This window comes from Chiloscyllium punctatum, chromosome 40 (genome assembly GCF_047496795.1).
Source record: "Chiloscyllium punctatum isolate Juve2018m chromosome 40, sChiPun1.3, whole genome shotgun sequence".
NCBI classification, from domain to species: Eukaryota; Metazoa; Chordata; class Chondrichthyes; order Orectolobiformes; family Hemiscylliidae; genus Chiloscyllium; species Chiloscyllium punctatum.
Window position 1 is genome coordinate 15,454,681 of NC_092778.1, and position 24,620 is coordinate 15,479,300.

At 40.8% G+C, this 24,620-nt stretch overlaps 1 protein-coding gene across 1 annotated transcript in view; it reads left to right on the forward strand.

Moving 5' to 3' along the window:
* The window catches only part of LOC140464787 (uncharacterized), a 38,575-nt gene that overhangs the window by 5,922 nt on the left and 8,033 nt on the right, over window positions 1–24,620 (forward strand). Inside the window, exons 2-5 of the mRNA XM_072560274.1 lie at window positions 5,055–5,098; window positions 5,634–5,713; window positions 8,814–8,834; window positions 19,111–19,157. Coding sequence (XP_072416375.1) covers window positions 5,055–5,098; window positions 5,634–5,713; window positions 8,814–8,834; window positions 19,111–19,157 — 192 coding nt within the window. The remainder of the gene's footprint in view (window positions 1–5,054; window positions 5,099–5,633; window positions 5,714–8,813; window positions 8,835–19,110; window positions 19,158–24,620) is intronic.

The window sequence follows — 24,620 nt, forward strand, 5'->3', positions numbered from 1 at the left end:
CAGTCTAACACTGGCTCCTCCACATCATTTTTTTTATTGCTGACTTTTACTTTTTGGACTCACCTGCCATTTCTAATCTGTATGTAGTCAAATAACATTTTATTAGGTTTCCTTGTGTTTTAGTAGTGAAAAAACTCACTTTCTATTTAGCTTAAAAATGCCTGGCTAAATTGGCTCCTTTTGAAGCTTCAATACATTTGGGACTGAAATTTACCAGAAATGAGTTGAATCAATTTCGGAGAGTTTCACGCAAAATTTCACTTAGTGATTATGTACAAATTATCTCACAAAACCTATTCTGCTCACCTCATTCTGTAAACACCACATACTTAACATGCTGTGTTTAAGCTATCATGCTGTCACCAGAGTTGGAAATACTACTGCCTGGGTTTTCTGGGATTTGCATTGCCAGTACAATATTTAAAGCCCATCCAAAGCAGATGTGATTAGAACCCTGAATGGGGTAATAAAAGCTGGGAAAATCTAAGCTCAACAGTATGAATACAAAAGAAGAGACTATCAGACTCTCAAGACCAGGAATAAAAAGGAACAGTTAAGTCAAACTTAAAATTGTAATAGAGAAAGTGTTGACTGTGCTCTGAGGACTTATTTCAGCTTATATTTAAAGTCCAACTGTGCAACAGATTATTAATCACTACCATTCATGAATAACAATTTGACAGTGCACATATTGGGAGGGAAACAATCAAGAATAGCTTCTGAGGGCAAATAGGTGGCATGGGTGATGGAGAGTGTGTGATTTATATAAATATTTTAATATCATTTATTTTAGAGTTTACACAAACTAGTGGCATGTGGGTTTTGGTCTGTGTGCATTATTTTGATTTATTATTGTCATGTGTACTAGATACAGTGAGAAGTTTTGTTTTGTGTGCAGTACTCGCAGATCATACCACACAAAGATAATACGGTGATAGAATAGAGTGAGGAATACAAAGTTATGGCTGCAGAGAATGTGCTCAAAAAGCAAGGTTAACATTAGATTTGAAGTTTGAGAGGTCCATTCAGAAGTCTAATAACAGCGGGGAAGAAGCTGTTCTCAAACCTGTTGGTACATGTATTCAAGCTTTTGAATCTTCTGCCTGATGGAAGAGGTTGGAAGAGATTGTAACTGGGTGGGAGGGGTCTTTGATGTTGGCTTCCTTTCTGAGGCAGCGAAGAGTGTAGCTGGAGTCAGTGGGTGGAAGGTTGGCTTGTGTTAAGGGATTTAAAGAACAGATTCTCATTTCTAGAGTTATGGTTATATTTTGAAAGACAGCATGAGAGAGAAACTTTCTGGAGTACAAATGGCAATTTGTTTGCATTTGGAAAGTTTTTTATTAGTGAACAAAGCAAGCACTGAAGAGCATTACAGGTTTACAAGAATGGTTCCAGGAATGGGAAACTTCAGTTATTAGGATAGATCGAAGAAGTTGAGGTTATTCTCCTTAGAAAGCTGAGAGGAGATTTGTTAGAGGTTTCCAAAATCATGAGTGGACTAGATAGAGTAGATAGGGAGAAGTTTTTCCCACTTTTAATGGAACAAAAATGAAAGGGCATAGATTTAAAGTGATGTGCAAATGAAACAAGGTTACGTGAGAAAAAAATCTTTTTCATATAGCGAGTCATTAGGATATGGAACCTACTGCCTGGAAATGTGGTGGAGACAGGTTCTATTCAGAAATTGAAGAGGGTGTTGGATGATCTTGGATGATCATTTGGAAAGAAAGAATGCGCAAGGATATGGGGAGACTGGCATTCGGTAATAGAATTGCTTAAAACTTGATGGGCCAATTGGTCTCCTGCACCATAATAAATTTGTGATTTGACAGCTTCAGAATGATCAGTAATTTTTGTTCTACTTAGGGGAAACATGTGTAGCTCGGAAAACCTTTTGGTTTCAGTTCATAGATGCTCTGGCTGAAGTTAGACGAAACGTTTCTCCCTAAGAAAGGAGTTCAGAAAAAAAATGAGGAGAACAGGTTATCCCAGTGTAAAGATTTTAGTTTGAATGTTCCAAAGCAGATGTGTTTGATTAGAATTCTGAATGGGGTAATCAAAGCTGAAAAAAATCTGAGCTCAATGGTGTGAATACAAAGGAAGAGACTATCAGACTCACAAGACTCTCTTGAGAGTCTGATAGTCTCTTCCTTTGTATTCACAAAGGAACAGTTAACAGTTAAGTTAAACCTAAAATTGTAATAGAGAAAATATTAATTGTGCTTTGGGTATTTTGATCACCTTATGTATTAAAAACACCTTACCTGAGTGATCTTATTGGTGAGGCAGACAAAAGGACACAGAAGTTGATTTGCAATTCAATTCGATTTTATTCATAAAATATTCCTCATTAAAATCACCACGTGAGCATTTCCCAAATTCCAACAATATTTACTGTTTATCTAACTCCATCCATCTGAGAAAGGACATTACCCAAAATGATCCACGTATTTGAGCCGGGCCATTGGAATCTCCTCGCTGTCAAAGGGCTGTCTCTCTTCCACGAAGGTGGGTGTGACAGGTGAGGGCAGATTTTAGTCATAGTTTTAGAGATGCACAGCCGGAAACAGACCCTTCGGTCTAACTCATCCATGCCAACCAGATTAACCTAATCTAGTCCCATTTGCCAGCACTTGGCCCAAATCCTTCTCTCTCTCTCCCAGGTGGTCAAGCTCCACTGATGGGCCAGGTCGAGTCTTCGGTGAGGGGGTGATGTCCAAGTGTGTTCTTGTCCTTCTTCACCCCTAATCTTCCTGAATGATGGGGACAAGAGCTGGGTGCAAAGCAGGACCTGTCAAATCTTCCCCAATACACAACCTTCGAGCTGGTTGTAACTAGTTCTCCATGAAATTTTGTGAGCTCTTTGACTTTGGTTTCTACAGTTCTCTGCCGCTCAAAGCTGCTGGCAGCTGTATAATTTCATTTTGCCAATTTTCTGTCAGGCCCAATTTCCATGGCTGTGGGTCAATTTAGAATGACTGATTTTGCCACCAACCCTCCACCTTCCACAGAGGAAGTTCTCCGGGTATTTGAGTATTGTAAATAGGTGCTATTGTGATAGATTGAATATTATATTTTCACTGAGTATTGCTAATTTCGAATTGTCAATAGCTTAATCTATTTCATCATTTGCATAATAAACTTCTGTTTTGTTGGTAAAACCAACTCTGCAGGATTCTGTGCTTGTGTTTCAATAAAAGGTCACCTCATTACATTAAAAAGAAGTCTATCAAGCCAGATTTCAGTCTGTGATCTGACTTGTCCAGTAATAAAAGCCACTGAGATCATAGCAATTGGGGTGCTTTGTAGGATTTGAATTAATTGGACTGAAGAGGGATTTGTGACCATCCCTTCATGCAGCGCAGCCTGGCTGCAGCATTGCAATGTAACTTGTTGTTATGCTTCAAAGTGCAACATTGAAAGAGCAATAATAGATTTTAAGGCTGGGAAAATTCAGCCCTTGCGATGGTAATATTGTACACAAGGGAAGGGAAAGTTAACCTTGTTGTGACCAACTCTCCTCACCTTGGGGCATAACCAGATGGGGACTCTTGTTGTAACATATAGTCACCCTGATAATGAAAACCTTGATATGGAAATAATCTGTAGATGAGTCTTGAATATTTCAGCTGATAGGGCTGTGAAAGTTTGTTTCACTGTGAGGATTGTCTTTGGCAAGCAAAATTGTTGGTACATTGTCATGGAAACAAATGGTCTCTGTAGTTTGTGTGGGTGCCTCACTAGTGTTTTGTCATTGCCAAGGACCAACTAATCAAAGGGATGAAATAAATCAGGAATTCATCACCATGAAATGGCAGGATAGAACATTGAAACCCCTCTGGACTGTAGCAAGACCAAAGACTGAGGACGGTGAGGAATTCCATAGTTCTGAGTTGCTGGGAAAGAATGATTAGACTGTGCAATTAATTTAGATTTCAACACTGTGGAGGAGGGAACTATGAGAATAGCTGATTTAGCATTAGATACAATAAAAAAGTTCAGGACAGTAATTGTGGCATTAATAAAGTAGTAAGTTTAAGAAGAGTATGTAACTTAATACAGTAACAGCTAAATTGAGTATTGTATTAAATTATTTTTAACTCTGATGTTTGCAATTTACAAGTTAAATTTTTATCTTCTTCAATTTTCAATGTTGTGCAAAGATTTTCCAGACATTTTGCACTCAATAGGCATAATTTAGACTGTGTAATGGTGTAATATGAGTGATTCTAAATCAGCAGCCCATTCTATATCAGTATCAGTTTTCATTCTCATTGACTTCAATGACTGCATTGCCTTGACTCTTTTGAGATGTATCTGATTGAGATAACTGTTTAAGTCTCAATCCTAACTCAACAGTTCGAGTTAAAATTTAGCAGGAGCCAAAGAGGATTGCCCTCTCACATTGGTCCTCCTGTTAAAGCAAACTGTACTGTTAGAGAATAACAATGGGTACGCAAAGATGTAAATATGAGGGTGAGAGGAAAAAACGTTTTGACAAAAGATACAGAAAATAAGAAGTGTCATTCAGGTAAGAAGGTAGCCTCAGAAATTTCATTAATAAGAAGAATATCTGTGTTTGTAACTGAACTAAATTGTTATATGCTTTCTCTCCCTCTGCAATCTTTACATTTCTATTACTCACTAGGGTTTCAAAATGTTCCAGTCATTATTTTGAACTTAATGATCTTTAATAAATATAATGCCTCCAACATTTGTTTCTTGTGAATTTTATTTCTCTCAAGCTCTGTTAAATATTTATAGATTTGTAAATATGAGGTGAGCAGCATCATATCTCTTCACTATAACAGCTGTGCCTGAAAATAGTGATATTCCAAAAATTAAATTTACTTTATCCAAAAATACTTTCTATCAAAATACCAGGACTCCCTTTTTCCAGAGCTAGAATATGGCTGTTTCCTGCATTAAAGTTCTCCCTCACAATAATTCAAACTCCAGTCCAGTTCTCTTATTTACTAGCAGTTGTCATGGATACCCAAACATTGCTGCATCAATTGTAAAGGCAACTTTTTCCTTGAACTATTTCTCAACAGCTGACGAAGGGAAGCACAGTGAGGGAAGCAACTGGGCACTTGTGGTAAGTATCTGGAGATTAGGGCAAAAGAAATAATGCTGTCAAAATGAAGTGGATCTATAAAATAAATTTAATTGACCGTGATTCTTGTAAAAACTAAATACTGTCATCATTGCTACCAATTCAAAAACTGCTGGACAAAACCTTCTGTAATGCTGTTTATTTTAACCAAGAAATCAACCAGGTTTTACATGGATTTTACAGAGCCACATCAATTATAGTGTCTAATATCAAAAATTGTCAGCACGAGTAGGTGGTTTGGGAGTGGGGAAGAAGTTTGGCCCCAGTCTGCTACTTCCAGTGCTGGCATTATTGAGAACTTTTAACTTATTACTGCAATAAAGTGTCATGAGGTATCACAAGGAGGGGCCATTAGGATCAATTTACATGTGATTGTTTAAAACAAATGCAAAACACTTGCTAAGCCGTCTTTCATAAAGATGGCCTTCAATACTGGTAGCAATGATTTTTATGCTGTCCTTTCTCCCCAGTCTTTCTGACTTTTGTAATTTTATCAGGCTTTTTGTTTGAATTTCAGGTTGTTGAAAATGTTTCAGAAAATTTCCTTCCAGCAGAACCCAGTCGCTTTGTTTTTGGCACTTGAAATTACCCTTTCTGGTAAGTTATAGTAAAACAATCTGGAATGCTGAACACTGTTGAATTTTAGTGTGTGCCTGTTTTCTTGAGAAGAAATAGCTACAAAATCAACAATTTCACACAAAGAGTATTGGAACCTGGAACTCTGTGCCTGTAGCCCATTGGCAGAGTTAATTGAAATTTCAAGGCTGAGACTAATAGGTTCTTTGTTAGGTGAGGGTCTTGGATACCAAAAGATTATGGAGTTAAACTGAGTAAGTGGAATTAATCTAACTATAAGAGTTAAGATGTGGAGGTTCTGGTGTTAGACTGGAGTAGACAAAGTTTTTAAAAAAATCACACAACACCAGGTTATAGTCCAACAGGTTTATTTGAAAGTACAGCTTTTGGTGTGCTGCTCCTACATCAGGTAGTTAGTGTGGCAGGATCATAGGACACAGACTTTATAGTAAAAGATCAAAGTGTCATACAACTGATGCGATGTATTGACCAAACCTAGATTGCTGATAAGTCTTTAATCACTTAGAATGGACTGCAGGTTTTGATTCATTAATATTATGCAACAACGCAGAGTGGCCGAGCAGAGGCCGATAGCCAAGTTCGGAACCCATGAGGATGACCTCAACTAGGACCTTAGGTTCATGTCACACTACTAGTAACCCCACTACACTGTACACATACACTCTTACACATGATCACATTCATGCAGTCCCTCTCTCATACACACGCTCTCTGTCAGACACACACATGCACACTGTCTCCCAGACATATACTCCATCATACTCATGCACACTCTCTCTCTCACACACGCTCACACATATAAGTCTATGGGGTGAATTTGCATTTGCAGATTTGTATTTGCAGATACATTCTATTATGCTCAAAAAGCACACAATCTGTAGGCAGTCAGTCCATGTGACATTTTGTAAATTCCTACTTTGGAAATAGAACTGGCCTGACTCAAGGTTGGAATACAGACAGACTGTAACCTTTTAATGTATTGTCCGAGCTGAAATGTCACTTTTTTTAAATGAAACCTTAAGTTATCTTGGGACTTGAAAGAAGTTCTGGGATTTACATATTAATGAATTGAAACCTGTGACCCATTCTAAGTGATTAAAGACTGAACAGCAATCTAGGTTTGCTTAATGCATCACATTGGTTGTATGACACTTTTTACTATAAATTCTGTGTCCTATGATCTGTCCCACTAGCTTCCTGATGAAGGAGCAGCATTCCGAAAGCTTATACTTCCAAATAAACCTATTGGACTATAATCTGATGTTGTGTGATTTTTTTTTCTCTTTTAACCTTGTAAGAGTTAAGATATAGGAGCAGAAGTAGGCAATTTTGCCAGTTGACTAAATGAAACAGACTCAAGGAGTTGAGTAGTCTATTCCAGTTTCCAAAGAAAATACTGCTGATGCTGGAAATCTGAAATGAAAACAATGTTCTGGAAACACTCCGTAGGCTTTGCAGCACTTACAGAGAAAGAACACAAAATTTTCAGTCAAAACTGTTCTTCAGAACTGGAATCCCACTTGACTTGAACCATAAGGCTTCATTTTTCGCAATCTACCCCCACCTCCACCAATATAAATGGTTGAAGGTGGGGTGAGATTACAAAATGCAGTCTGTGAACTTTCCACTGGACCTAACCAATGCCTCACCTGTCTCCCATTTTACCCAGATAGAGGAAGCTCTTTGATTAACTGCATTCTTAAGTTAAAAGTGTGGACTGCAGATGCTGGAGATCAGAGTCAAAAAGTGAGGCACTGGAAAAGCACAGCAGTTCACGCAGCATCTGAGGAGTAGGAGCGTCAATGTTTCAGGTATAAGTCCTTCATCAGGAATCCTTATGAAGGGCTTATGCCTGAAACGTCAACTCTCTTGCTCCTTGGATGCTGCTTTGCCAGCGGCACACTTATCGACTGCATTCTTAAGTGCCACATTGTGCCTCTTTTTCCAACAGCAGCAAGAAACTCAGATCAGATGGCTAACTTTGCAGACTTTACAGCCTGGGCTGCTGTTTGGCAAGGATAACAGGACCTCATGGAGGCAACCCCCAGTGTCCATACCTCACTGTAATCCTGGCCCCAAACTCTCAAATCCATCCCCCACCCCCACGTCACATTCCCTTCATCACAGGCTGACAGCTTAGTCTCCACCAATGCACTAGACCTACCTGGAAGTCTGGGCTCCCTTAACCTTCTCTTCCTCAGTCCTGGCATTTTCTTTGGAAACTGGAATAGACCATTCAACTCCTTGAGTCTGTTTCATTTAGTCAATCGGCAGGATTGCCCACGTGTGCTCCTATGTCTTAACTCTTATAAGGTTAAAAATATTTTGAAATACTAATATTAGGTCAGCCCTCAACCATTTCTTGAACCCATAAACAGGAGTAGGTCATTCAAGCTTTCCAGCCTGCCTGCCATTAAATAAGACCATGATTGTATCCTCAAATCCACATTCCCATCTAACTTGATAACCTTTCAATCCCTTGCTTAACAAAAATTCAACTACCTCTGCCTTTAACATTTTCAAGTTCACTGCTCCCACCATCTTTTCAGGGACAGAGTTCCAAAAATTCTTAATGCTCTGAGAGAAAAGAATTTGTCTAATCACTGTCTTAAATGGGCCACTCTTGACAATAAGACAAACTACTGAGTAATGCCTGGGAATTAATTCTTCAAAGATCCTTTTAGATCCTCCAGAGAAGGATAATGTATGAATGTAGCTTTCCTCTTTCTCTCTCCATTAACTCAAAGTAAAAATAGTTGCTCCTTCAGTGTATTAGCACCAACACTGTTCTTGTTCACAATTGACAAGAATTTTTTTCCATATTTGCTACCATCATGAGGAGCCTGTATCACAAGCAGCTGCATGTGAAGGGCCCATGATTGTTTGAAATGTGCCAGCTGTAGTTAGGATGTAAGATTGGTAAATTGTGAGTCATACCAAGTGCAGCAAAGGCATCCAATTTGATAACCAGTGGAAAGTGTTCAAAGAACAACCCTATGGTGCCAGTGCACATTTGGTACAATTTTGAATAAAATTTGCGAACATGTTTGCGAATTGGCATATGTTTGATCATAACTATGTTTTTTTTTTATATTTTTAGGATTCTGCGGTGCCCAAAACTGTAAGCTACATTTCCTACTAAATGAGTGTATCAGTGCATGTAATCAGTATATTTCTCATACTTTAACCAAAGCTCTTCAGTCATTTGATGGACACAACTTAAGTGTTAGCGAGTTTTGAGAAGATATGTAACTCGGGTTGAGGTTTTGGATGTAGATTTGCTCGCTGAGCTGAAAGGTTCATTTCTAGACATTTCATTACCTTACTAGGTAACATCTTCAGTAGACTTTTTGCAAAGCAATGCTGAAACTTCCTGCTTTCTATTTATGTTTGGGTTTCTTTGGGTTGGTGATGTTATTTCCTGTGGTGAAGTCACTTCCTGTTCCTTTTCTCAGGGGGGTGGTAGATTGGGTCTAACACAATGTGTTTGTTGATCGAGTTCTGGTTGGAATGCCAAGCTTCTAGGAATTCTTGTGCATGTCTTTGTTTGGCTTGTTCTGGGATGGATGTATTGTCCCAGACGACGTGGTGTCCTTCCTCATCCATATGTGAGGATACTAGTGAGAGAATGTCATGTCTTTTTGTGGCTAGTTGGTGTTCATGTATCCTGGTGGCTAGTTTTCTGCCTGTTTATCCAATGTATTGTTTGTTACAGTTCTTGCACGGTATTTGGTAATTGACATTAGTTTTGCTCACTGTCTGTATCGGGTCTTTCAAATTCATTAGCTGCTGTTTTAGTGTGTTGGTGGGTTTGGGGGCTACCATGATGCCAAGGGGTCTGAGTAGTCTGGCAGTCATTTCCAAGATGCCTTTGATGTAGGAGAGAGTGGCTAGGGTTTCTGGATATGTTTTGTCTGCTTGTTTGGGTTTATTACTGAGAAATCGGTGGACCGTGTTCATTGGGTACCCATTCTTTTTGAACACATGGTATAGGTGATTTTCCTCTGCTCTGCATAGTTCCCCTGTGCTGCAGTGTGTGTATTGGCTCGTTGAAATAATGTTCTGATGCAGCTTCGTTTGTTGGTGTTGGGATGATTGTTTCTGTAGTTCAATATCTGGTCTGTATGTGTTGTTTTCCTGTAGATGCTGGTTTGAAGTTCCCCATTGGTTGTTCACTCTACAGTGACATCTAGGAATGGCAGCTTGTTGTTGTTTTCCTCCTCTTTAGTGAATTTTATGCCAGTGAGGGTATTATTGATGGTCTTGAAGGTTTCCTCTAACATGTTTCGTGATAACAAAGGTGTCGTCCATGTAGCGGACCCAAAGTTTCGGTTGGATGGTTGGCAGTGCTGTTTGCTCAAGTCTTTGCATTACTGCCTCTGCTAAGAACCCTGATATCAGAGATCCGATGGGTGTTCCATTGGTTTGTCTGTAAGTTTTGTTGTCAAGTGGGTGTTAAGGCATCGGTCCACTAGATTGATGATATTCTCCTTGTTGATGAAGTTAGTGGTGTTTGGTGTTTGTGTCTTTGGGTCTTCTAATAGTGTAGTCAGTGTTTCCTTGGCCAGGTTAATGTTGATTGATGTAAAAAGGGCTGTTACATCAAAGGAGGCCATTATTTCATTCTCTTCTATCTTAGTGTCTTTAATGGTCTCACATACAGATGAGGAAGGACACCACTTCGACTGGGACAATACATCCATCCTAGGACAAGCCAAACAAAGACATGCACGAGAATTCCTAGAAGCATGGCATTCCAACCAGAACTCGATCAAAAAACACGTTGAGTTAGACCCCATGAGAAAAGGAACAGGAAGTGACTTCACCACAGGAAATAACATCACCAAAGGAAATGACATCACTAACCCAAAGAAACTCAAAATACAAACAGAAAGCAGGAAGTTTCAGCATTGTTTTGCATAAAGTCCACTTAAGATGTTACCTAGTAAGGTAATGAAACGTCTGGAAATGAACCTTTCAGCTCAGTGAGCAAGCGTACATCTACAACTTAAGTATTGCTGAAGAAAGACAATTTTATCAAAACTTCTCATCTTGCACTCACCAGGTCAACTCACAAGAAATATCAAATTAAGGGGATAGCCAACATTTATACTAGATGAAATGTGGATTCTGATTGGTAGAGGTGTTGCTATGGAGACTACAGTCAATAGACAATAGACAATAGACAATAGATGCAGGAGTAGGCCATTCTGCCCTTCGAGCCTGCACCGCCATTCAATATGATCATGGCTGATCATTCCTAATTAGTATCCTGTTCCAGCCTTATCTCCATACCCCTTGACTCACTATCTTTAAGAGCTCTATCCAATTCTTTCTTAAAAGAATCCAGAGACTGGGCCTCCACTGCCCTCTGGGGCAGAGCATTCCACACAGCCACCACTCTCTGGGTGAAGTAGTTTCTCCTCATCTCTGTCCTAAATGGTCTACCCCGTATTTTTAAGTTGTGTCCTCTGGTTCGGCACTCCCCCATCAACGGAAATATGTTCCCTCCTGCCAGAGTGTCCAGTCCTTTCATAAGCCTATACGTTTCAATCAGATCCCCTCTCAGTCTTCTAAACTCAAGGGTATACAAGCCCAGTCGCTTCAGTCTTTCAGTGTAAGGCAATCCTGCCATTCCAGGAATTGACCTCGTGAACCTACGCTGCACTCCCTCAATAGCCAGAATGTCTTTCCTCAAATTTGGAGACCAGAACTGCACACAGTACTCCAGGTGTGGTCTCACCAGGGCCCTGTACAGCTGCAGAAGCACCTCTTTGCTTCTATACTCAATCCCTCTTGTTATGAAGGCCAGCATGCTATTAGCCTTCTTCACGACCTGCTGTACCTGCATGCTTGCCTTCATTGACTGGTGGACAAGAACACCCAGATCTCTCTGAACAGCCCCTTTACCTAATTTGATACCATTGAGGTAGTAATCTGCCTTCCTGTTCTTGCCACCAAAGTGGATAACCAGACATTTATCCACATTAAACTGCATCTGCCATGCATCTGCCCACTCACCTAACTTGTCCAGGTCACCCTGTAATCCCCTAACATCCTCATCACATTTCACCCTACCACCTAGCTTTGTGTCATCAGCAAATTTGCTAATGTTATTGCTGATACCATCTTCTATATCATTTACATATATTGTAAAAAGCTGCGGTCCCAGCACGGATCCCTGCGGTACCCCACTGGTCACTGCCTGCCATTTCGAAATGGAGCCGTTAATCACTACCCTTTGTTTCCTATTAGCCAACCAATTCTCTATCCAATCTAGTACTTTGCCCCCAATCCCGTGCGCCCTAATTTTACTCACTAACCTCTTGTGTGGGACTTTATCAAAAGCTTTCTGAAAGTCCAGGTACAGTACATCCACTGGATCTCCCTCGTCCATCTTCCGAGTTACATCCTCAAAAAATTCAAGAAGATTAGTCAAGCATGATTTCCCCTTCATAAATCCATGCTGACTCTGTCCTATCCTGTTACTATTATCCAGATGTGCCGTAATTTCATCCTTTATAATAGACTCCAGCATCTTTCCCACCACTGAGGTCAGACTAACTGGTCTATAATTTCCTGCTTTCTCCCGCCCACCCTTCTTAAAAAGTGGCACAACATTAGCCGCCCTCCAATCCTTAGGAACCAACCCCGATTCTATTGAACTCTGGAAAATAATCACCAGCGCATCCACGATTTCCCGAGCCACCTCCTTCAGTACCCTGGGATGCAGGCCATCAGGTCCCGGAGACTTATCAACCTTCAGACCTAACAGTCTCTCCAACACCAAATCCTGGCAAATAGAAATTCCCTTAAGTTCAGGTCCTTCAGCCACTGTTACCTCAGGGAGATTGCTTGTGTCTTCCCCAGTGAACACAGATCTGAAGTACCCATTTAATTCCTCTGCCATTTCTTCGTTCCCAGTAATATATTCCCCTGCTTCTGTCTTCAAGGGCCCAATTTTTGTCCTAACCATTTTTTTGCCTTGGACATACCTAAAAAAGCTTTTACTATCCTCCTTTATATTCTTGGCCAGTTTACCTTCGTACCTCATTTTTTCTCTGCGTATTTCCTTCTTACTAATCCTCTGTTGTTCTTTAAAAACTTCCCAGTCCTCCGTTTTCCCGCTTATCTTCGCTAAGTTATACTTTTTCTCTTTTAACCTTATATGTTTCTTTACTTCCCTTGTCAGCCACGGCCGCCCATGTCTCCTCCTGGGATCTTCCTTCCTTTTAGGAATGAACTGATCCTGCATCTTCTGCATTATACACAGAAATATCTGCCATTGTTCCTCCACGGTCTTCCCTGTTAAGGTATTAAACCATTGAACTTTGGCCAGTTGCTCCCTCATAGCTCCATATTTCCCTTTATTCAACTGAAATATTGTCACTTCAGATTGTACCCACTCCCTCTCAAATTGCAGATTGAAGCTTATTGTATTTGAGAGTGAATGAGAGTTAACAGCCTGGTGTTGTTTAAATTTTAAACCTCAATTCTGATTTGTCAAATGACGTCTTAACTTATGAATCAGCAAATGGCTGCCAGCTATTTTGTTGATTTGAAATAGATGCATATCATATACATGTTCTTTCTGACTGCAAATAATATATGCCCTATGTATTAATTTCCTGTACACATAAATGCACCAAAGTATCAACTCAACCCTACACCAAGGTCCAGTGTAATTCTTCACACACTCAGGATTAACTGTCAAATGTTGCCCAATTGCAGTCTCACATTTTATACTGCACACTAGAGTTTTGCAAGTGTGACCTGGTTATATATGGTCAGTGCCATGCTTGTAATAAACAGCTGAACAAAGATATGCTGTCTGATATGTTCTGCCAGTCCTCAGAACTTGTAGCCCATATACCAGGCATCAAACTAGTTCTGAACTTCAACTACACTTCCATTCCCAACTCCTTTTTATAAAGAACAAAATGGCACAGACACAGGCTTCGTTGTTATTGAAATAAACCACCTGATTCCCTGATACAAAAGCTCTAAGCTGATCTGAATGACACTATCTTGATTGGTTTGTCCAATTTAAATCCTTCCACGATTTAACATCGGTTGCAACCCAAAACAGACACCATGACCAATCATTTATTCAAAATAAATCTCTACCAGGAAAGCACATGCAAAACCTCATGTTCTTGCTCAATTTGAACCCAAGCTCCATGCATTTCTTTGTTACACTCCTATACTTTAAACTCTCGGTTGATAATTTATAATCCTCCATGCAGTTGATTGTTCTGGTGAGAATTATAAATCCTTGAGCCAGTTTGACCATTCCAGATCCTCTTTTGTGGCTGTTGTTCACTCAGGGATCATGATTTAGCTGTAACAGTTGGCTGGTCTGTCCGGCAATAATTATAGGCCTGAGTCAGGCTAACCGACCCTGACCTTTGTTTCCATGGCAGTGTTAGCCCCTTCACTTGTCTCTTTTACAATTACACTTCTTGAAACATCAAAAACATATTTCCTGAGGTCATTCTGCTTGATGGTCAGTACTTGGAATCTTCTTTGATCCTTTTGAGTCTGTTTCAGATTGTCCAACTCAGTGTTGATGTTATTTTTACAACCGAAAATAATAGATCCCACCAAGTTGAGGTGTCTCTAGAGGCAAAGCTGATTTCCATGTAAAATTTTCTCTCTTTCTGTGACAGAAGTGAATTCTGAAGCCATCTTGTTATGACAATGGCTTCCTCCATTTCAATGATTATCTCCTGTCATTATTGTGATAATGTCCAGAATTCAAGTCCTTTTAATATCATCACCACCTGACGCCACAACCCGCCTCCCCCACCAAACATCCAACACACACACACAAACTTTAGCCTGCTTATTGTTTAGGCTTTGCTGTTATTTATAGTATTTATGTCCCTAAGGTTTGATTTTCCTTTTCTCCAGCATATTTCATAAAGTCCAGTTTGGAGGGGCTTCCAAACTCATAGGTTGAGCCTGACCCTCTACGCATCTTAGAACAGTAACTTACAAACACACAGTTGCTTTAACACTGAAAAACATCTAAAAGCACATTACTCAGGTGTAATGAAATCACATCACCCATGATTGTGACCACTGGCCTGGATTTTCCGATGGCCAGTGTGAAGAGGAATTGCAGATGAGGACCATTGCGAATCCCCATTATAGCATATCTGAATAAACAACCAGGAAATTGAAGATTCCCCTGGGCAATTCTCCTTCGCCTGGAATGCTCCAAAAGTGTCTATTTAAATCAGAGAATTTGGAGGGTTCCAATGAAATTAAAAATAATTATTCAGGAGAAGTTAGATTATCAAATACATGATTTAACTCCTGAGTAATCATTCAATACAGACCATCTTATTGGACAGACTCCTAACTACACCTCCCTACGAACCACTAACATCCCCCAGAGTGTGTTCTGGACCCACTGTCCCTTTCCTCTGCTTTGGACACCATGCGCCTCCACAGGTCACCTTCCTCCCTCATTTCCCTGCTCCTGACTTTTCCTATTTCAGACCCAATGTCCCCGTACCCCACTCCTCTGGATCTAATCTGCTTACCCATCTCCTCCAGGGAATTGCCACCCCCACTTCCACTACTCTAGACACATCAATTCATTCTCTCCTGCAGACCTGTACACTCCCTTGCCCCATTTCAGCTGCCCCTTCTTCTGATCTGGGCCTGATTTGCTTCACTGCACCCCAGCACTCATTTCTTGCACTCAGTCCTGATTTGCCTCCCCCACTCCAGGAACTGCCCCAAATTCCCCCACGATAAACTCTCTACTCTTGCCAACTTGTCATCACTTACTGGTTACACTTAGAATAAATCAGACTGTTTCCACCTCAGCATCCCACAAAATCCCGAGCTGAACATCTAACTATATAAATTTTCCATCAAAAAGTGCATCTCCAAAACATTTCTATGTCCATCTCTTCATCAGCTCACTTGCTGTTGAAACTCTCAAATGTGCAATTAGAAATATAGAAAATGGTAAATAAATAGAAATATATACATATAAATAGAAGTAGAAATTCCAATGCTCGCATATTGGTCCCACATCAAACCTTGTTCATCCATTACTCCACGACTGGCTCCTGAATCCCCAGGCCTTCAATTTAAAATTCTCACCATCATGTTTAATTTTCTAATGGCTCTCTACCATTCCCTATCTCTCGAAGCTGCTTCAGGACATAAAACATTGGAGCAGAAAATTAGGCTGTTCAACCCACCGAGTCTGCTCTGCCATTCCATCATGACTGATAAATTTCTCAACCCCATTCTCCCACTTTCTCCCCATAACCCTTGATTCCCTTGATACTCAAGAACCTATCTATCTCAGTATTAAATACATACAATGGCCTGGAATCCACAGCCTTCTGTGGCAATGAATCCCACAGATTGACCACTGTCTGGCTGAAAACCTTCCTCTTTATCTCGGTTCTAAAAGGTCTTCCCTTTATTCAAAGGCTATACCCTTGGGTCCTTGTCTCACCTAGCAATGGAAACATCTTCCCAACATCTACTCTGTCCAGGCCATTCAGTATTCTAAACCTCATCTTTCTAAACTCTGAGTATAAACCCAGAGTCCTCAAACATTCCTCATATGTTAAGCTTTTTTTTCCTGGGACCATTCTTGTGAATCTCCTCTGAACACACTCCAGGTGCAGTACATCCTTCCTGAGTTTTGGGACCTAAAACTAGATGGGCTTCAGATTGGTTCCATAGGTTAGCGCTATAGAGGATCTAAGGGCTTGTACTGCACTGTAATGTTCTATGTAAAACTGCGCACAATACTCCAAATGTGGTCTCACCAGACCATATACAGCCTCAGAAAGAGGCTGCTTTTATATTCAAGTCCTCTCAAAATAAATGCCATCATTGTATTTGCCTTCCTAACTACTGACTCTACCTGCAAATTTACCTTGAGAGAATCCTGGACCAGAAATTCCCAAGTCTCTTTGCACTTCAGACTTCTGAATTTTCTCCCCATTTAGAAAATACCCCATCCCTCTGTTCTTCCTACCAAAGTGCATGATGTCACACTTTCCCACATTTGTACTCCATCTGTCACTTCTTTCCTAAATTGTCCAAATCCTTCTGCAGCCTCCCCACCTCCTCAATACTACCTATCTCTCAACCTATCTTTGTGTAATCTGCAAATTTAGCCAGAATACACATTTGTTAATGTATAAAAGTGAAAAGTTGTGGTCCCATCACTGAGCCCTGCGGAACCCCACTTGTCATCATCTGCCATCCTAAGAAGGACCCTTTTATCCCCACTCTCTGCTTTCTGCCAGACAACCAAGCTTCTATCCATGTTAGCACCTTGCCTCTGACACCATGGACCCTTGTCTTATTCTGTAGCCTCTTGTGCAGCACCTTGTCAAAGGCCTTCTTGAAGTCCAGGTAGATAACATCCATTGACTCTCCTTGGTCTAACCTGCTCGTTACTTCCTCAAAGAATTCTAGCAGATTTGTCAGGCATGACCTCCCCCGATGAAACCATACTGACGTTGCACTACTTTACAATACACTTCCAAGTATTCAGAAATCCCATCCTTCACGATGGATTCCAGTAATTTACCCAAGACTGAGGTTAGGCTAATCTGTCTGTAATTTTCCGCCTTTTGCCTTACTCCCTTTTTAAATAGGGGTGTTTTGTTAGCGATTTTCCAGTCCTTTGGAACTCTCCCTGATTTTAGCAATTCCTGAAAGATCACCACTAACGCCTCCACTATCTCTTCAGTTATGTCCCTTAGACCTCTGGGATGTAATCTATCTGGACCAAGTTATTTACCCACTTTCAGGCCATTCAGTTTTTCTAGCATGTAGATTTCAGCATTCTGCTGTTTCTGGCACCTCGTGCATTGCCCCTCCCTTCAGACCATCGTAATGCTTCACCATATTTTTCAGCTGTATTTTCTATACTTAATACTGAAATTTCCCCCTTAAATCTCCATCTCTCTCATAATGTAAGTTCTATCTCTGCTCAAGCTTTTGGTTACAGGTTATGTTTTTTTTTGACTTGCTGTACAATTTTTGCTTGATTATACCTCTGACAGGTGACTTGGAATGATTTTTCTACATGGCAGGCTCTACAGAGAGGGCAAAAACCTTGAGTTTTTGTTATTATCTTTATGTCTTGGTCAATTGTGACAGGTCTAAATGCTGCCCCAGCTCAGGTTTGGGGCTTTCCTGGTTGCTATGGTTCAGAAAGCTTTAATCGTTGAGTCATTTTGAAGTTGGGGAAGGTTCATCTCGCTCAAGTTAGTGACAGTTCAGATCAATGCTGAAATCTATTATACTTGTTGCCACAAGTATTGGGTTTGCCACAATGAAAACCAAATCAAGGGAATTCGGGTCTATAATAATGAGCCTGGATTTTACTGCTTTTACTCAACACAGTAATCATTTCATTAATTTCTCCATGGCTCCATTTGTCTATGCACTCATTGGATTCCATGTGACTGTAAACAACATAGACAAAGTCGGCTACTTGCCACTGATTGCTGGCTGATAATCCCATTGGTTTCAGGGATTGGAGTGACTCACACAACTGGCTGCTGAACCCAAGCAGAGATTCAATAGCAAACCTCTAAAATCTCAAAGTAAAATTACTTACAATAGAGAGCTCTGTTAAACCCACTGTCCCCAAATAATTTTATATTTGCAATAGCAATAAAACAACATTCCAAAATAAAATCCTGAAGTTAGCATTCTGCACTTTCATGATGCAGATTTATTTGTGTACACTAGTTTGCAGATGCATGAAGTGAAAGGCATAGTTTGCAGTGTAAAAAGGACCAGAATGTTAAAAGGAATGTAGACAAATTAGGTGAGTGGTAACACTGTGTAAAGTGGAGTTCAATGTTTAGATCCAAAAAAAAAGTCAACAGCAAGAATTTAGGCAAAGGTAGATTTAATTGAGTGATTAAAACAATAAAGGAATTAAAGGGGAAAGTAGGGAAAAACTAGTTTTTTGGTGGGAACTCCAGTACAAGAGAGTTTAAACTTTAAAATCAGAACTAGGTCATTGAGGAGTGAATATAGAAAGCACATTAATGATGAAGTGGACTCGATGGGCCGAATGGCCTTACTTCCACTCCTATGTCTTGTGGGCTTATTGACAGTGAAATTGTAAACTGCCCCGCCCCCCAACCTAAAACTCTGTGGATGTTAGATTGATTGAAACTTTTAAGATGATTTATTTGATAAGCGTATCAAGGAAATGAGAAACAAACAATATGAAATATAGATTAGCCATGACCTAATTGAATAACACAGGAAGCTGAATGTTTCTATTCCTACAATTCTTGCTTAAATTGCATTTTGACTGATAATTTGTGATTGTGTGCATTTTTCGACAGACATATGTAATAATGATTTGTGCATTCTCTCTTCAGCACCTGCCACAGATATCGATCTCAAACCTACAGATTATAGATTTACAGTAAGAATGCTTCAGTATCTCTCTCCTTTTATTCAAGGCCAAGTTTTCGTATGTGAAGTAAAAATGTATGAAGCGTGTTTAGTTATTTTACCTCTAAATGTATCATTATAATTTTAATGAGGAAAAGATAAACTTACTGACAAGTATCTGAAAGAAAAATATGCACCACCTTAGGATGTCCCTAGCCACTTTTTGAAGTGCAGCCAGTCACAGTTGTAACATGGAGAAGCACAACATTCAATTTGAATACTGAACCGTCTTCCAAGCAGCAGGGAGATGAGTGACCAGATAATTGGTTTCAGTGATGTGGTTTCAGGAATTAAAATTGGTTGGGACACCAAGAGAACCCATTAATGAATAATGGTTGGGAAACTGATGTCAAAAACCTGAGAGTCATTCATGAATGAGTTGGATGACTGCAGTCAAAACATTTGTAACAGGTGGCTGCATCCACACAGTGCACTTAAAATCCAAGGGTGCAAAAGCTAACATACTGTGCTTCCTATACCTTTAGTTTCTATCATTTCCAACAAAAGCATTTTGATCATTTAGCTCTTAGTGGCCTGGTACTAATATGATCAGTCCCAAGACAAGGACCCCCATCTTAGTAAGATTCCAGATAGGATGCCCAAATTGTCAACTTCTGGTGAGGAGGGATGAACAGGCTCCCTGTTTTATTCAACCACTCCCTCAATTGGTCACAACAACGTTAATTTTTAAAGGAGTTGGTAACGTACTTCCACGCACGTTACCAACTGTATCTGTTGCACCCGATGTAGAGGCGACCACATCAGGGAGACAGGACGCCAACTTGTGAACAGTTTCAGAGAACATCTCTGGGACACCTGCACCAACCAACCCCACCGCCCTATGGTTGAACACTTTAACTCCCCCTCCCACTCCACCAAGGACATGCAGCTCTTGTGCCTCCTCCATCGCCATAACCTTACCACCGAAGCCTGGAGGAAGAACCCCTCATCTTCTGCCTTGGGACCCTGCAACCACACAGGATCAATGTGGATTTCACCAGTTTCCTCATTTTCTCTCCTCCAACCTTATCCCACGTCCAAGCCTCCAACTCAGCATCGCCCCCTTGACCGATCCTACCTACCTACCTACCTGTCTTCCTTCCTTCCTTCCTTCTTTTCCTTTTCCTTTCCTTCTCTTCCTTCCTGTTCGCTCCACCCTCTCCTCCAACTTATCACTTCCACCTGCACCTTCATCTACTTATCACATTCCAAGCTTCCTTTTCTCTCTCTCTCCCAGCCCACATCCCCTCCCATTTATTTCTTAACCCACATGGCCCACAAGTCTCATTCCTGAAACATATACCTGAAACATATACATAAGCTTATACCCGAAACATCAATTCTCCTGCTCCTTGGATGCTGCCTGACCTGCTGTGCTTTTCCAGCATCAACAATCTTGACTCTGATCCCCAGCATCTGCAGTCCTCACCTTTTTCCTTGTGGATGCCTGTTCCCCAAACAAAATAAACTTATACCTTTTAAAAGGAGCCAACTTTACAGGGCTTTCGTGTGCTAATCAAAGAGTAACTTAATTAGTTACTCAACATAAGAAAAATAAGGAAGAAAACAGATATACATAGAATAGAAATGAGAGATATTTTCAAAAAAGAAAAAAGTTGAAGACATACGGATCAGTCTCTGAGTTTCATGAAAAAATGATGGGATGCTGCAACTGTTACATTAGATAATACAAAAGGTAGAAGACAGAGGGTGGTGGTGGAGGGTTGTTTTTCAGACTGGAGGCCTAAGACCAGTGGAGTGCCACAAGGATCAGTGCTGGGCCCTCTACTTTTTGTCATTTACATAAATGATTTGGATGCGAGCATAAGAGGTACAGTTAGTAAGTTTGCACATGACGCCAAAATTGGAGGTGTAGTGAACAGCGAAGAGGGTTACCTCAGATTACAACAGGATCTGGACCAGATGGGCCAATGGGCTGAGAAGTGGCAGATGGAGTTTAATTCAGATAAAAGCGAGGTGCTGCATTTTAGGAAAGCAAATCTTAGCAGGACTTATACACTTAATGGAAAGGTCCTAAGGAGTGTTGCTGAACAAAGAGACCTTGGAGTGCAGTTTCATAGCTCCTTGGAAGTAGAGTCACAGGTAGCTAGGTTGGTGAAGAAGGCATTTGGTATGCTTTCCTTTATTGGTCAGAGTATTGAGTACAGGAGTTGGGAGGTCATATTGCGGCTGTACAGGATATTGGTTAGACCACTGTTGGAATATTGCATGCAATTCTGGTCTCCTTCCTATTGGAAAGATGTTGTGAAACTTGAAAGGGTTCAGAAAAGATTTACAAGGATGTTGCCAGGGTTGGAGGATCTAAGCTATAGGGAGAGGCTGAATAGGCTGGGGCTGTTTTCCCTGGAGCTTTGGAGGCTGAGGGTTATCCCTTATAGAGGTTTACAAAATTATGAGGGGCATGGATAGGATAAATAGACAAAGTCTTTTCCCTGGGGTTGGGGAGTCCAGAACTAGACGGCATAGGTTTAGGGTGAGAGGGGAAAGATATAAGAGAGACCTAACGGGCAACTTTTTCACACAGTGGGTGGTACGTGTATGGAATGAGCTGCCAGAGGAAGTGGTGGAGGCTGGTACAATTGCAACATTTAAGAGGCATTTGGATGGGTATATGAATAGGAAAGGTTTGGAGGGATATGGGCCTGGTGCTGGCAGGTGGGACTAGATTAGGTTGGGATATCTGGTCAGCATGGACGAGTTGGATTGAAGGGTCTGTTTCCATGCTGTACATTTCTATGACTCTAAATAGCACAGATGTTGGAGGTTAGCAAGTGATTTTGAAATACTTGGCTTTGTAGGCCAGCTGAAAGACATTCATGCCATTCCCTTTTGAATGCAGTTTCATTTTCTTCCTGGCTTCAAGTAGAGATAGTGTTCCTTTCTTTAAGGATGACTGGTGATTTTCTCAGCTTCGACCCTCACCATCTTCACCAACCTGTAACCACAGACAAGGAGGTGAAATTGACTTTTAACCATCGTCCCTGTGTATACTTGAAAGAAGAAAATAAAAACATGCATGTCACCCAGACTGCTCTTTTCTTACATCATGCTCACTGCCTGTGGGATTAAAGGAGACTACAGATTACAATTTAGTTTGTAGTATGTTTCTCCTGGTGAAGTCCTTCTCTTTAAAGCTTCCTTGACAGCCAACAGGTGACATACCATGGTCTTTCTCAAGGCTGAGGATAAGGCACACAAGCCCCCCAGACAGTCATTTGCTCAGAAATTACATTCTCAGTTACTTTAGGTTGAATGACTTCTTTTTAAAAGTAGTACTGAGAATGGGGCCAGGACCAGAACTAAGCTCAGTTGTTGGGTAGTCTCATGGGCAAACACAGGAGCAAACAGAAACTTGGAGGCAAATAACAGAAGTGTTCGCGGTCAGCAATGGCTTGTGGAGGGAAATCATATTACGATCCAGATTGGTGAGGGGAGGTTCAAGACGAACAGTGGGGAAAGGAATGGTTAGACTTGTTGAGTCAAAGATGTAAGTGATGCAACAGGGTGATGATAGAAGGCACAGGATTGGGTTTTGCGTGTAACACACACCATTTTTCATGGCTCACTGAAACCACACACCTGGTTATAAGTATGATAGATCAAACGGGGAGGAGGGTCACTTTGGGTCGCGTTCATGTTGTGCACAACTGGCCAACTAGAAGATTCCCTAGAAAAGGCCATGTGAATTTGGTGAGAACCCCATGCTATTGACCCCCAGATTAAAGCAGCCCTCAATTTCTACACGAGTGGTAGTTTCAAATGACATCCAACTGATTGCCACACAAAGGTGCATATAACTGAATGATAACCTCATCTGCACGATGAAATAAGTAATCACCCTGAATGAAAACAGCAGCCTGCAAATTCAGTGTCATCGCTAGGTTTTCTTAAGTTCATGAATCATCCAATGTACTCATGTTGCTATAAAAGCTCTCTGGGAACACTGAACTGCATCTGTAATCATAAAGGATTTCACTCCATTGATGTACACTGGTGTGCCCTTGGAAAAGAATAGGTCTGTGCTCATTTCCCAGGGACTTGTCATAACACGAGCATCTTGCACAACTCATTGATCCCACAGCTTTTGAAGCCCCAACCCAGATTGCTGGATGGATCTTGAGTGACAAGGGCCATGTCCTGCATACACAGCTTTGTCGCCAATATGGCATTTCCAAAGTGATGCATCTCTGGAGTATTGCAATCAAGCTTATGTCTGCAGTGGACCCATCATAGAGAACGAGGAGGTCATCACGAAAACAAATGGGCTTTACATGGATGCCAGGAGAAAGTGAAGACTGCAGATGCTGGAGATCAGAGTCGAGAGTGTGGTGCTGGAAAAGCACAACAAGTCAGACAGCATCCGAGGAACAGGAGAATTGATGTTTCTGGCATAAGCCCTTCATCATGGATAGGTAAAAATGCCAGGGCCAACCTAATCCACTCAAGGTTTTCAGAAAGATAAAGCATCTGCACAATCATTGCTCCATCACCTTCCTGGGATGTACAACTAGCCCTGCTATCCACCCACATTAAACTAAGTCAACTTCCTCTACAACCTAGAATAATATGGTGAACAGAACTTGACTCAGACAAGCGTTTGAATGAGAATACCTTTGGAGCATTCAAGTCTCCATGTAACATGCCTTCTTTGTCCAATCTACCATTGTTGAATTGCTTTGAAGATATTTTCAAAATCAACCTGTTCTGAGATGTTAATACAAATCTCTGGAGCAGATGGGATTTGAACAGGGGTTTTCTGGCTTAAAGGTATGGACACTACCAATGTGCCAATGACAGTGTTCTCAATTGCTTTGAATGCAACTGCAGCTGTCTCATTTACTGTTGCTGAGGTGCAAATCAGCCAACATGCTCCAGAACAGATGGATGGGGAGCAGTTGTGCTCGCATTTAGATCATTGCTCCACAGAATGATTATCACAGGTGTACCAGTTCATATAAACATTCAATAGAGTGTGCAAGAATGCAACACATCTCAGTCAGAATTACTGTCTGTCTCCCTGTGTCCTCCCTAAACAATTTACTGAGAAATATGGAACTGCCATGGCCATATCACCTGGTATTGTGACAGGCCGCACCTAATCACAATTAATCAAAATGGTCGCAGTAAACAAAATATGTCATGTGTATGTTATAAGAGCAAACAATGTGGTAAAATCATCAAAGTCACGTTTGTTCAGAATTTTAAAAGTTTCCTTTTCCTTCTGCCACATAAAGGAACTATCCTGACATTAACAGCTGAGGTGGGGTAATCAGATTACTGTTATTCTCTCTTGGATGACTATGACAGTCCTCCAAGCATCCTCTGGAGGCATGCAGTCTTAAGGACTCCAGCTCACAAGTCCTCTTTTGCAGTGCCGCAGGGTCATGCCCTCAACATTGCTCTAAGAGCAGTA